Source organism: Haemaphysalis longicornis, unplaced genomic scaffold (genome assembly GCF_048455015.1).
Source record: "Haemaphysalis longicornis isolate Haplotype H1 unplaced genomic scaffold, Haemaphysalis longicornis Haplotype H1 scaffold_7, whole genome shotgun sequence".
NCBI classification, from domain to species: domain Eukaryota; kingdom Metazoa; phylum Arthropoda; class Arachnida; order Ixodida; family Ixodidae; genus Haemaphysalis; species Haemaphysalis longicornis.
Genome location: NW_027526422.1, coordinates 16,842,189 through 16,855,907, shown reverse-complemented (window position 1 = coordinate 16,855,907; position 13,719 = coordinate 16,842,189). Strand labels below are relative to the sequence as shown.

At 45.7% G+C, this 13,719-nt stretch overlaps 1 protein-coding gene across 1 annotated transcript in view; it reads right to left on the bottom strand.

Annotated features, from left to right (window-relative positions):
* Positions 1 to 5,719: 5,719 nt before the first annotated feature.
* The window catches only part of LOC144144600 (SEC14-like protein 2), a 70,801-nt gene continuing 62,801 nt past the window's right edge, over positions 5,720 to 13,719 (bottom strand). Inside the window, exon 12 of the mRNA XM_077676107.1 lies at positions 5,720 to 13,590. Within this exon, the coding sequence (XP_077532233.1) occupies positions 13,502 to 13,590 (89 nt within the window). The 3' untranslated portion in view covers positions 5,720 to 13,501. The remainder of the gene's footprint in view (positions 13,591 to 13,719) is intronic.

The following is a 13,719-nucleotide window of genomic DNA, read 5'->3' as shown; positions in this document are numbered from 1 at the left end:
AAATTGCCACCGAGGAAGTGTTTTCCTGGTAATCCATTTGTACATAGTTGTGAAGCTGTATGTTTAGCATTTTATACATTGGATTTTATGAAAGAATTTAATAAAAGGCCCTGAGACTTACTACTTTGATATCAAAGTGATTATACTGTGCGTAAAGATGCCTTCTTAGCAATTCACTGGTTCACAGTAGTAAAGTCGACTTTAAACGGGCTCGGTGTATAAGCACAAGTCCCGCTTCGGAGTTTCTGCAGTTTTTGTTTTCTTCTCGAAGTGTACCTACCGACCGCAGGTGTCACGTGGCCTCCAGCCGTGACAATCATTCTGGACAGTCCAGGGAGCGAGCTCGTGTCTAGACTAGGAATCAGAGTTCTTCGTATGACTGAATGGTGCGCACCACGAGTGCGACACATGTTATCGGTTGGGCAGAGCACCTTTCAAGGTTCGGCTGCATCTCATCACGGTCGCTGTCGTCACCGCCGCAGTGGAGGACCTTGCCAGCTAGCGATGTCCTCTCCTCTTTCTTGTGTACTTACGTGCATAGAGATGTATATCACACTTGAGGGCCACAGCGTACGCACAGGAGGGGGAGAGGAGAAGGCTGCTGCGTCCCGCGAAAAAGATGGGAACGAGGCTACCGATTCAGCATACCATCAAAAAAGGAGGAGGAGGAGGAGGAGATAGCCTTTATTACATTAGGAAGACGCTAGGTCAAGTGGGGGAAGTGGAAGTAGAGGGTGGGATATTCGAGGCTTGGGACATCTTGAAAATAAACCGTTCAAGTTGAAGCTGGTTGGCTCCTTAAGGCGGAAGAGGCCACGTGGGGTGAGGAGAGCAGGCTCACGGCTCTAAACTGCTCGCGCTAGACCGCTTTCTAGAGAGTAGTGCGCAATTAAAGTCAGCGTGGAGGGTTCCAGTGTTCGAGGGTCGATGTATGAGGAGGAGGCATTTGGAGGAGGCTTGAAGTTTCTGTAACGCGTAAATTTTGGACAGTGCCAAATTAGGTGCTGGAGATTGGCGGGTGTGAGGGAGGCGCAGAAGGGACATCGAGGCGGCAGCCGTCGAAGATGCGTAAGCTGATATAGCGCAACACTTGGTACATAAAAACGATTATCACGAGTCCTTTTTTGATGTACTTGGGAGGGAGTCCATCAAAAAAGGACTCGTGATAATCGTTTTTATGTACCAAGTGTTGCGCTATATCAGCTTACGCATCTTCGACGGCTGCTGTCGCCACACTGATCAGTAAATTACAGTTTCCCCCAAGAAAAACACAAAAAGAAAACAGAACAATCTGGAGGTTGAGCGAATTCCGCTCTTTGCCTCTCAAAGTTTCCGCCTTATTTTAAATTCTAAATGGAGTTCTTCTTCTGGATGTTCTTTTTCCTTATTTCATTTTTCGTCGCATATTCCTGTACATTTTCCTTCCCCCCCCCCCCTTTTTTTGTAGCCCCTGTGAAATTAAAGACAGCGTACGTTAATATTTTGGGGTCGTTGCCACTCGGACAACTCGGTATGATGGCACCTTCTTTCTCGATCTCTCAAAAGAAAACTCCGTTGACCGCACACTCTTGAATTGAAGGCAACGTTCTTGCTGCAATAACAATTGGGTGGTCATAACCAGCAGGCAATAGCTGAAATCCAGGTAAACAGGTCGACGCTCTACTTCATCGTGGCAAGAGAAAAAGAGGTGTGTTGCGCATAAATCTGCAAGTGCTCCATTGATTGCAGTCGTGTTAAAGGGACCCTGCAACACTTTCGATAAGCGCTTTCACTCTTTCCTTCGCGTCTGGAACCACTGCGAAAGCTATAGTTATCGCCAGCACGGAGCGGCACTGTGTGATTTGCTCGTCGCACCAGATACGCCTTCCATTTCCGATTTGTTTTTGTGGCTTTTTTTAAAGCTGCTATCGAAAAGCGTTCATTGCTGCAACTGAAGAAAAACCGGCCAACAGCCGCTACATGTGCTTAGTGACGTAATTCGAGCCGTCGAAGAACATTAAGACCGGTAAAAAGAGAAAAATCTTTCGAACCAGTTTACAAGTTATCTGATGGGCATAGAGCTGTAAGTTTGGGCCGAGCTACTTTTCGACCCCCTAATCTAAGTACTACTGGGTGTGTTGGGTGACTACGTTCTGCGAGCATTGAGGATTTCAAGAAAAGTTGAAAAAAGTGTTGCAGGGTCCCTTTAAACGTCACCGGCAGAATCAAATTCGGAGCGAGTTCACGTGGACGCCGCTTCTTGTGGGACGCAAGAGGACGCTTTTCGGGCGTAATAATTGTAGGACTCTGTCAGCGTGCATCGAAAGAGGCTATGCCGTTTTTCCGAGCGTCTACCTCGTTTTCACATCAGCATGCATTCGCAGTCAACGGCACGTAGGGGGATTTTTTTTCCTTCTTAGAACGCAGGGAACAGCAGCTGCGTCAATGTTACTGAACGAGAGACCGATGGCAACCGGCGAGTCCATAATAAAACAAGACGACCGTGTAAGGCCTCCAAGGGAGAAGCAGTTACCCGTGTGACGTTCATCGGCATTGATAAGTGCGCTAGGTCCGGGAGGGAATTAGCCAAGGTAAATAAATACGGCGTCATTTTTTTTTCTTTTTGCGGTCTTCCGTTTACAGCTGCATCAGGAAGACCAAAGAGCTTCGGCACGCGGACTTAATTTCTAGATTTCATCCCCAGGCTTCTTGTTTTCGGTGATTGATCTCAAGCATGCTTGTGACGCAGATGTATGCTAGTTGTTGCGAATGAAGTGACAGAAAAACAAGGCTGGTGTTCGGTGCGGGTCGTTTTGCGCGAAATTACTTACCGGGAAAAAACTAAGTTGCGTTCGTTCAGAATAGAGCATGTCCGTAAAATAAGCGCGGGAGGGCAGGCAGCTCCCAACTAACTTTTTTTATACCGCATGCGCAAGGCCAAATCAATTCCACGATGAAGCGCGGGAAAAATGAACGCCCAATTTTGAAAATCAGCTATTTGTACTTTACAGATGCCTTCCGTGCCTTTTCCAATACCCGCCTCGGTGGCTCAGCGGCTAAGGCGCTGTTGTGCTGCCGGTGGTGGCTGTTTTTTTTTTTTTTAATGAATCCGAAAAACGATACCGCCTATGAGCCAAGACTTCTTAGCGTTCCTTTTGCGGTGAAAATTAATCCGGAGCCCTCCGCCATGGCGCACCTCACAGCTGCACATTGGGCGTGTGAGACCCTTAGAATTTGCTATTTTCATGTTTTGTGGTAACAGTGGCGTCAGAAGGATTGTGCAATTTAGAAATCAAAAGGCAAAAAAATTAGTTGAAAACAGCTAAATCACTACCTGATAGTTGTAAACAGTTCAAGCAAAATTCGCAAAGCAGTCACTAAAATTATTTAGCTTGTTGAGAACCTGTATACAGTTAAACCTGGATGTAACGAACCTCCATGTAACGAATTCCTGGATTTAACAAATTTTTTCCAATCCCCAACTCCATCTCCATAGAAGTCCATGTATTTGTGACCTCCACGTAACGAAGGTGTTGCGGTAATCGACCTGAATGTAACGAATTCGCGGCACTGATCATTTATGATTTTGAGCCGTAACACTACTAAAAATTTGTAAATACAACGCGCAAGTTCTATATAATAGGGGAAAAAATATGGGGCAAGATGGCGGGTAGAACGCATACGATTGCAGCAAGCAAGTGCGTGCCATCCATGCGAGCATCGATGTTTTGTGACGTCTGGTGGCGCTGCCGTGCCGAACGGGCGAGCGCACTCTGGTTAGGCTGGTCCGGTAGGTGTTCTGTTGTTAGGCGTAGCGCATTCTCAGCGCGGCGACGTCGTGGGTATCGTTGTGGCACTTGTAGAAACTGTTAGAGATCGCGGCGATGATGAAGGTTCGTCAGAGGCGGATACATTCCCGTTGCCTACAGCAAAGGAGGTCTTGGATGCGCTGGACGTGCTGCGCCGTCACGTCGGCTCGCAGGATGATGCGGAAGCTTTGGAGGAGTTCGTTTCTCTGGACCGCCGCGTTGCGTCGTCTTTGACGCGAAACACACAGGCGAAAATAACGCAGTTTTTTTGTGTTAAATAAACATTTGAGGTAAGTTGCGCTAAATCGGCATCTGCCGCATGTTTTTTTTTGGTGTTCGTGATGATTTCCCTGGTGTTTACTTGAAAACTGCATGTAACGAAAACCTGGATGTAACGAAAATTTGCGAACTTTTTTCAATTTCGTTACATCCAGGTTTAACTGTAGAGGTTTTTGTGCCGAAGACGCAATTTAATAAATTTTCATCCAGCCCAGAAAATATCGTTTCATACATGCTGCATAAAAAATAGGAAAAAAAAAAGAAAAACCTCAGGTTTTTCTGTCGTTTCGGCTAAGAAATGTCATTGCAGCAGCCCCCCGCCCCCCTCCCTTCTTCTTTTTTCTAGACGTCTTTCCCTGAAATTTTTTTTTTAATTTCTGTTGAGATTGTATCGAGCTTTTAATGAATAAACGGAAGATCAAAAGAGGCTAAAATATTACTAGGTTGGCCCAACCACTACGCAATAAAATGTCTGCCGTGCAGTGCGCATTACTTTGCCATTGGGGAGTTTTCGGGCATTTTTGTTATACGCTTAATTTACAGCACCCCACGGTAAGTATTTGTAGTTAAGCCATCAACTCATGACCACAGTCAGTTACTCTCCGATTTATCGATACTTTCAATGCCCGGCTTCGTGCATTAACTTATAGCATAATTAGGCTAACACAAATTCTGACATTTGTCCCCGTTTGCTTGACTTAAAAAATTATAAACTCCCCTACCTGCGAGCAAAAATTGATCTGTGTAAGTGTACTTTGTGAATGCTATCGGGCAGAGGCAACAATAAAAGAAAAGAGTGGATAACAAAGACCCAGGTACGGAAATCCCATTAAAGATTCGGGGTGAAACGGAGTTTCCTGCAGTTGTCAAACTGGAAAGGCTGAACACACAGATAAGAGAGCTTTATATGTGCGCATAACTCAATCGGAAGGAATTTCCGTCACAGCCTTGAAAATTTGTGCAGAACTGCTCGATCTGTCGCAGCGACGCACAGCTTCAAGGTTATCACTTTTTCAGAAAATTTCTTTTCTTCACCGGCTTCCATTCTTCCCGGACACGACCATCCTTTCAAAGTGAAGCGTTTAGCATGTCATACTTTGATCTATTCACGGTCGTTCGTTCCGCGTACCATCGTTGACTGGCACACATTGCCATTGAAGCTGTTAAATTTAATCAACTAATACAAACGGAAGTTGTGAATTGAAAACAAAACTATCGCTTTTTCATTGTATAACTTCTGACAGATTGTTCTTTTTCTACGGAGATTTGTTTGTTGGTGCTTCTTCTGAGTTTATTTTTACGCGTTATTTCGAGCTAATATTACCTTTATCATATTTGTGTTCGCGCATGCGCTGTTCTTTTTATCTTCTATTTCTCCCAATGTACATCTTTGTTCGTATGTTTGTTTCTCTTGCATTGACCACGTAATACCCTCCTGCGTGAGGGCCTTTAGGGGTACTTCGAATAAATAAATAAATAAATAAATAAATAAATAAATAAATAAATAAATAAATAAATAAATAAATAAATAAATAAATAAATAAATAAATAAATAAATAAATAAATAAATAAATAAATAAATAAATAAATAAATAAATAAATAAACAAACAATTTTCACGTCATTCAATGAAACACACACACGCAGGCTTTATCAACACGCTGATTTTATTTTTTCCTGAACACAGTGTTCGCGAAGAGACCAAGAGAGCGCCACTGACACGCCACTTTACGTGTGCGGCAGGGCACTGGCAGCCGCCACTACACTACTGCACAGCGTCACCGCCCGTTCAGCTCCCGACCGTCACCGTCACAGGTCGCACGAGCCCAGTCAGCATCGCAACTTATTCGCTCGCTGGCACAGTCTTTCACACGAACTAAGTCTACCTTCGGGGTTACACCCGTTCTCCGCTGTATAGTCAACCGCCGTGTACTACCGCCCATTGCGCGGGATTCGTCCCCGTGGGCATATCACATGTCAGCAACTCTACAGAGCCCGCAGCTCTCTTCATCGTTTACCATTACCCCGTGCACCTGAGGACACGCAGGACTCGTTCGTGGTAGTTTCGTGGTAGTGTCCTAAAGGGACCCTGTAACACTTTCGATAAGCGATTTCACTCTTTCCTTCGCGTTTGGAACCACTGCGAAAGCTATAGTTATCGCCAGCACGCAGCGGCACCGCGTGATTTGCTCGTCCCACCAGATACGCCTTCCATTTCTCCTTCGTTTTTGTGGGTACTTTTTTTTAAATTGCTATCGAAAAGCCTTCATTGCTGCAACTGAAGGAAAACCGGCCAACGGCCGTATCATGGCCTTAATGAGTTAATTCGAGTCGTCGAAGAACGCCGAGACCGGCAAAGTGGGAGCAATCTTTTGAGCGAGCTTGCAAGTCATCTGATGGGCATAGAGCAGTAATTTATGGCTGAGGTGCTTCGCGACCACCTAATATAGGTGTGTTGGGGGACTACGTTCTGCAAGCATTTAAGATTTCAAAAAAAGTTGAAAAAAGTGTTGCAGGGTCCCTTTAAAACTGGAGGACTGGATCATTTCACGTCTCTAAGCCAGCTATATAGATCACCACTTAAAGGTCCGTATGCTTCGTCTGGGTTGTGAATTTTTCCGAGGTCGCGAGTTATTTAGCATTCCATCTCCCTAGATGAACATAAATCAGACGGACAAGGACGCAGGAGGGTGTATTTTCATAATGTTCATGTGGATGTGGAACAAAGTGTAGACGCCCGAAACGTTCATTTTTCTGTCCGATTTACAGTCTCATTTCGTCATTTATCAGGCTTATAAACTGGCCTACACCATTGAAAACTGCTTACGCCATATCTTATTTTGAAGTAGCGTAACAAGCCAAGCAGATGCGACAAAACCAGACGCCTACGGTAGCCTCGACTAGTTGAATTTACGCGCAACTTTGCACGGCTGCATAGCCATATTTTGTGGACGAATATCTCTCCCCGTTTGGACCATGAAATAGCATTAGTAGTTGACGCTTTATTTTGTTTTTTAGCGACAGCTTTGAATAAGTGCCAGAATTGAGTGAACACTGATGAGCAACAAGGGTTCCGTCGTTCCAACTGCTACCCTCATATACGAGTATTTGTACTTCCCGCCTTTACATAGGCTTATTTAGCATACCCATTGTGCAAGACTCCTGACAGTTTCTTTACGGTTTCAATGGCGAAGGACGGCCTCTCGTTCAGAGCATGTCGTCACTGACCTCCTTTACAAGCCTCACAACGTCCGTGCACGACGGATGTTTATCGCATCAAATTACAGCGTGTGTCCTTAGTTGGGAAGATTGCAAAGAGCCCACTAGCCACGACCGAGTCCCACGTGTTCTCGACTGAACGCGCCTGTGCCCTTCCTAGTGTGTCTACGCCTACGTGCATAAGCGGATATATCACATTACACCAACTTACGTAGTCGAAACGTCCCCGCAGTCAGTGCCACGACCAAAAATAAGCGGTCGCCACTGAGCTCCGAGCCTTTATTAACACTGTAACACATCAAAAGCAGGAGAATCAAAATATTTCGTCTCCATTGTTTTCAAAGACACGACGGAACGATCATAGCTCATCGATAGAGCAAAACAGTGGCGTATAGACAGCAAGCAGTGAAACGGCTTTCACGACATGACAGCTGCAACGACCTAAAAAAAAATGAAATCACAGATGATCGTCCCCACGTGACACGACATACAGCAGAACCTGTTGACGGGCAGCTATACGCTTACAATGATTTTCCAAGGAACTTCACGCTGCGCGCTTTACAGCTGCATATTTAAAACGAGGGAAAAAATTAATAAAATATGTCATAAACCCAAGCGTGGGCATGTACCACGTGTCGATATGAGGGTGTTGGCAAATTGCCGGAGGACCCGCGGGCCCATGAGTAAGGTATTGGGACTGCGATTTCTGTTCAGACCACTTCTAGGCACGTATCATATGCCGTGTGGGCATGTGAGTGTAGGTGTGAGCAGCAAAGACGTGGAGTTAGGGTGATCCTATTTTTTCGCTCGCACGACAATCTACAAGCCAGGGCGAATTTTTCTCCCCCTTTCAAGGAATTAAAACATGCTCCAAACCTTGAATACAAAGAGTCATTTATAAGAGGGAGTCAGTGGCTATGACTTCCTCTTCAGAAGCAGGGGGGGGTCTGGGCCAAATCCCCCGCAGTTTCGAAGCGTCAAACGCTCGTTTTTTACTCCTGGGCTCGGCAGCGTAGGCGCAGTTATACAAGCGATGCGTACATGGCAACGAACACGCTGCGATAGACGTATAGGTGCACGAACACGTGGCAGCAAACACAGAATAGCGGAGGCTTCAGCCGGTATCCACACCACACAACTGCCGGTCAGGTGTAGGATTCTTTAGAATGTTCTGGCACAGAGCGCTGTTTACAAGATTGGACATAATATCCGGATGGAACGTAATGTACGTTGCTTTGAATGAGACCAACAAACACTGAGCAAACGTTTTTTCGCTCTGCGCAAAAGTAAACGCGCAGAAAGACAACTAGAGATAATAGAGAGATATAGAGAAGGAGAAAGAAAAACCCCTGAAAATATGCGCGAAATTATTTTAAACAAGGATTGTTAGTCCCTTTCCCAGCTTTTCTAAGAAGCATCAAGCAGGTCGGCGGTCCCTTCACATGCAACCATCCAGCTATGTTTTGCAGTGGTTCAAACCTATGTTTGGAAGTAGCATTTACTTTTTATAATTCTAGGGATTTTGTCTTTTGTATGCCCAACTTACAAATCTTTCTTCGAGCGAGGATGGACGTCTGGGTTTACAGAATTTTGAAGAACGGTGGAACCCAGCCTTGAAGACGCGTACACGAGGAGAGACTAGGATAACACACACGCTGGGATTAGCAGCCGTTTAATGAGTAAAATTCCGAAGGAAAAACAAGGTCAGGGAATGCGCCCTAAAAACTAAAGTAAAAAGACCAGCTGATGACGCAATTCAATATCGCCTCTTTTTCTAATATTCTGCTTCTTTGCCTGATACCGTTAGTGAGGGCACACTCACGCACTTATCCAAACCATGCTTTCGCATTTCATAAGCTTCAATAAGCTCCCTCTCGTTTTTACTTCGAAATGTTATTCATTAAACTATTGCTAGTCCCAGCATGTGCGTTGTCCTACTCTCCCTTCGTGTCCGCGTCTTCAGGGCTGGGTTCCACCGTTTTTCAAAGTATGTACCAACAGGCCCAACACTAAACTCTTCTATGGGTTTACAGGCGGCGCCGTTCGCCGCAATTTCGAAAGGGCAGGGAAGGCCAAACTTTGCGTGGCCCCTGGAAGCCACTTGAATATGTCGCATTTGCGAGACGGGCCATGCCGCTTTGTATCGCGAGGCAACGGTTGTTCAGGGTTGCCCAGACGTTTGAAGCACTTTATCAAGGTTACCTCAAACAGCATAGAGTTTGAGTAGAAAATAATGCTCAAGAAAACAATTTATGTCTTGGAAGTCTTCCAAAAAAAGTAGCACAACGTGAGGAATGGAATTTTCTCTAGACACAAATGCAACATTTTAAGGAACCCGAGCGCTTTTGCTGATATTATTCAACAGCGAAGTGTAATTATTTGATGGAGTAGCGCGTAAAAATCGGGAATGATGAAAACTGAGCGAAAATACGTTCATTTTTTTTTTTCGGAATGGTGCCTAAAGTTTGAAATTTTTGTCTTCTGTTAGATGAAAGGCAGCGAATGACCCAAAAACAAAGCTCTTCCCCTATGAGCCCTACATGCTCGAGGGGGAAGAGCTCTACACGCTGGGAGAACAAATAAGCCAACACCGCCTCGATTAGCATGTGTGCGCATGGCATTGCGAAACGTCAGATTAGCACGGGGATTCAGCACATACCGTTGGTAGCCGTCAGCAATAGCTCGCATTATCCTGAACAGCGACCTCAGCGAACCATGGGCCTTCAGTTTTAACACGAAAGTGTTTTGTTCCCGGTTACACGAAGATTTCGCTGATGTCATGTCCGTCACTGAAGTGACGCCTGTACAACGAAGCAAGCGGCCTGTAAAGGTGCACCCCTGCACGCACGGTCTTCTTGCTGCGAAGCAACCTTTAGTACTAAAGAGTACGTTATACTTAGGGTTGTTCGTTTTCGGGTTTTATATTTTAACACGAAAGTGTTTTATGCCGCGATTCCCCAAGATTTCACTGACGTCATATCCGTCACAGAAACGACGCCAGTACACCTTTGCCAAAGCGACCCGCCAGCAAGACGTCGCTCGCCAAGCACACCCACAAGACAGCCGTCGACCCGCAGATCATGCTCAGACGCAGATTTCGCTGCACATTTCACTTGCGTGTTTGACTGACTCCTATGACAGAGGAATCAACACAGTTTTTTTACTGACGCGTTTCCTTTATATTGCCGCTAAGTTCAGCGTGGTCAACACGACTTGAGCTGCACACAAAAAATATGAGAATTCTATATTTTTCCTAAATTTGCACTTTCTAATTCACGTATTTTATTCTAATGACGTCAGTCGTCCACGCCCAATCTCCACCCGTGTTAAAAAATTCTCCCTCCTTCTTCCGTTCTCGCTCCGGCGTACACTTTAGACAAAGAGAAATAGAACAGAAAAATTACGCCCATCTTCCCGCGAGGGAACCCTGGTGTGATGCGACGCATCGGGGGGTTCGTTTGGAGTGACGCTGGTATTGGATTGTGTCACACCACTCGGTGAAGGGACCATCGCTTCCATCACGTCTTCATCGGAACTTCAAGTTAAGCACGCAGTCGTCAAGCAAAGGGACGCTAAGTCGAACGAGAGCGAGCGCTGACTGAACCACCGCAGCGCGATACCCGCTTTATATTCACAGCGCCTCAAGGAGAGGAGACAATGGAGGAGAGTCGCACATGCGCACACTTGCGCGACGGGAGCGGAGCGAAGCGAGCGAAGCGCGCGAAGCGCGCGCGCACAGCTGTTGTTTATGATAATGAGACGGAGTGAGAGCGTTGCGCGCACAGCTGTCGGAGAGAAGACGGGAGGAGAGTCGCGCATGCGCAGCTGGCGTGCGGACGCCGGACTACGCCGACGCAGGAGGGACATGCCTCAGAGCAAGAGATGCGTCGCATCTAAAAAAAAAAACTGTGGTTGATTCCTCTGACATAGGAATCAGTCAAACACGAAAGTGAAATGTGCAGCTAAATCTGCAGCTGAACATGATTTGCGGGTCGGCGACTGTCTTGTGGGTGTGCTTGGCGACCGACGTCCTGCTGGCGGGTCGCTTCGGGAAAAATGTACTGGCGTCATTTCCGTGACGGATATGACACCAGTGAAATCTTGGTGTATCCCAGTATAAGACACTTTCGTGTTAAAATATAAAACCCCAAAACGAACAACCCTAAGTATAACGGACTGATGATGATGATTGCTATTGGTTTCTTCTTTGTAGCGGGGTGATGACATGTCATCTTACGAAAAAGGACTAATATATCTGTTTTATACTCTTGGTTTAATACTAGCGCTGCTTAGGGCAAGCACAAAAAATAACATCCCAGGCACAAAATGCTTTTTTTTTCTGTTGCAGGTGGTAACTGTCCTAGGCAATATTCCCCTCTCTGCTTTTCGTCCACCAGCATTCTGATCATCTTTTCGTCCCCTCGACAGCCTTGAAGTTAACTTCCTCTGTGCTACCCTTAAATCCTAGGGCTTCTGGAAGCCGAATATTTCCCTCATGTAGATTAGGATGAATACCCTCACATTCCAACACTATGTGCCGCATAGTTTCTGTTTCTTTTCCGCAGACCACGCATATCCCATCATTTTGTGAATACTTCCCCACAAAGCTCTTAATTCGCAAGCAACATGCTCTAGCCTCAAAAAGCAAAGCACTGCCCTGGCAATTATCGTATAAAATTTCCTTTCTGATGTTCAATTTTTCAGCCCTGTACATCTCTAACGACATTTTAGCTTCCATTTTCTCTCTCCATTTATTCGTTTCAATCTGCATTGCCTCTTTTTTGGTTACCTTGGCTGTTTTGGATTATCCACTGTTCTTTCCGTATTTCATCGTTAGCCTTCTAGTCTTCCTTAACCACTGCATGTCCACGCTTTTCAAGTATAGGTACCTAAATACCTTAGCTGCCCACCTTTGTTGACCCTTAAGTACTAAAGGTTACTTCCCCGCAAGAAGACCCTGTGTGTAGGGGTGCAACCTTTACAGGCCGGTTGCTTCGTTATACTGGCGTCACTTCCGTGACGGATATGACGTCAGCGAAATCATCGTGTATCCGGGAATAAAGCACTTTCGTGTTAAAAAGCACTGTTTTTGTTCGCACCCAGTGCAGGACACGTAAATGGGGCACAGCAGAATGCGTGTTTGCGTCGTGACATCACAACACAGAAGCGTACAATGCGGATGAAACTGGACGCAGCAGGCGATATTATGAATGCAGGCCAGCAAGTTGGAGTGGCATAAGAGCCTAGTATTGCATGCGCGTCGGACGCAACGAGAGATAACTCGAACAGTGTATAACTATCAAGAACAAATATATGGGCGCAACCATAGGTAGACTGCCGTTGAAGGGCTTCACACACAGAAAACAGGTAATGTGAAAGTGGGTATGGAATGCACAAAGTCCGAAATGTCGGCTCAGCAGTTCAGAACAACACTGATGAAGCTATTTCTTTTACAAAAACGCAGAACTTTCCCGTCCTTCTGCTTTTGTAAGCGCCATATTTTAGATAAAAGCGAAAAGTCGAATTCGGAAGTCCAGTGCCTGAAATTACCACAGCTCGGTAGGTTACAATATACCGATGATTAAAACAACCACGTTTACAACAATTAACATTTCGACTGACTCGTTCTGGGATATGGTTTGACATTCTACAGCGCTTCACCCTTTGTCCGCCGTACTCGGCAATGTTCGCCGAATCGACTGGGACGAGAGGCGGCGGATCGTCTGCGAGGTTTTATTCTCACTTGCGTAACTGAAGCGCTGACTACTAGATAATGTCAAAACGCGAAACAGGAACAAAACAGCAACACAAAGAGCAGTCTAGAATTGCTCCAAAAGACCCTGTTATTTCGTTTCCTACAGTTTATTTCCTCCGCCTGTCTAAAGTAGTCGAAACGAGAGAACACTGGTATCCCCAGTCGAAGTCTCTCGGTAATTAACCTTCCCTTTTATGGCTAACTGTTACTATCTTCTCGATTGATTGCCGAGGTTTTCGTCACCACTTTCTACCTAAAACGTATACAAATGTTCTAAAGCTCAGTATTCACAGCAGCCCTTTTCCTTTTTTTCACCTCTCCGTGCTGATATATAGTTTTACCGTCGTTGCTGGATGGAGTTGCGGAACATCAGTTTCCGATGTCAGCTAATGAAATAAGGAAATAATAAAAAAAACAAGCACGAAAGAAAGACGTCGAATAGAGTCTTGGCCGCAGTTCTTTTACGCGGGCGTAGGAGGCAGCACCTGGTAGTGGTAGAGAAGCTTCTTGCTCCGGTACCAGCTGAAGCTGTTGTCGAACTTTAGCACATCTGCGAAGAAAGAAAAGAAGGATGACGAGTCAAACCCTCGGCAGGAAGTGGGTAAATGGGCCAGGACGGGCAAGTAGCATAGCAGGGGAATAAAGCATCCAACGGCTTCCTTGGGAGGGACCGAGAAGT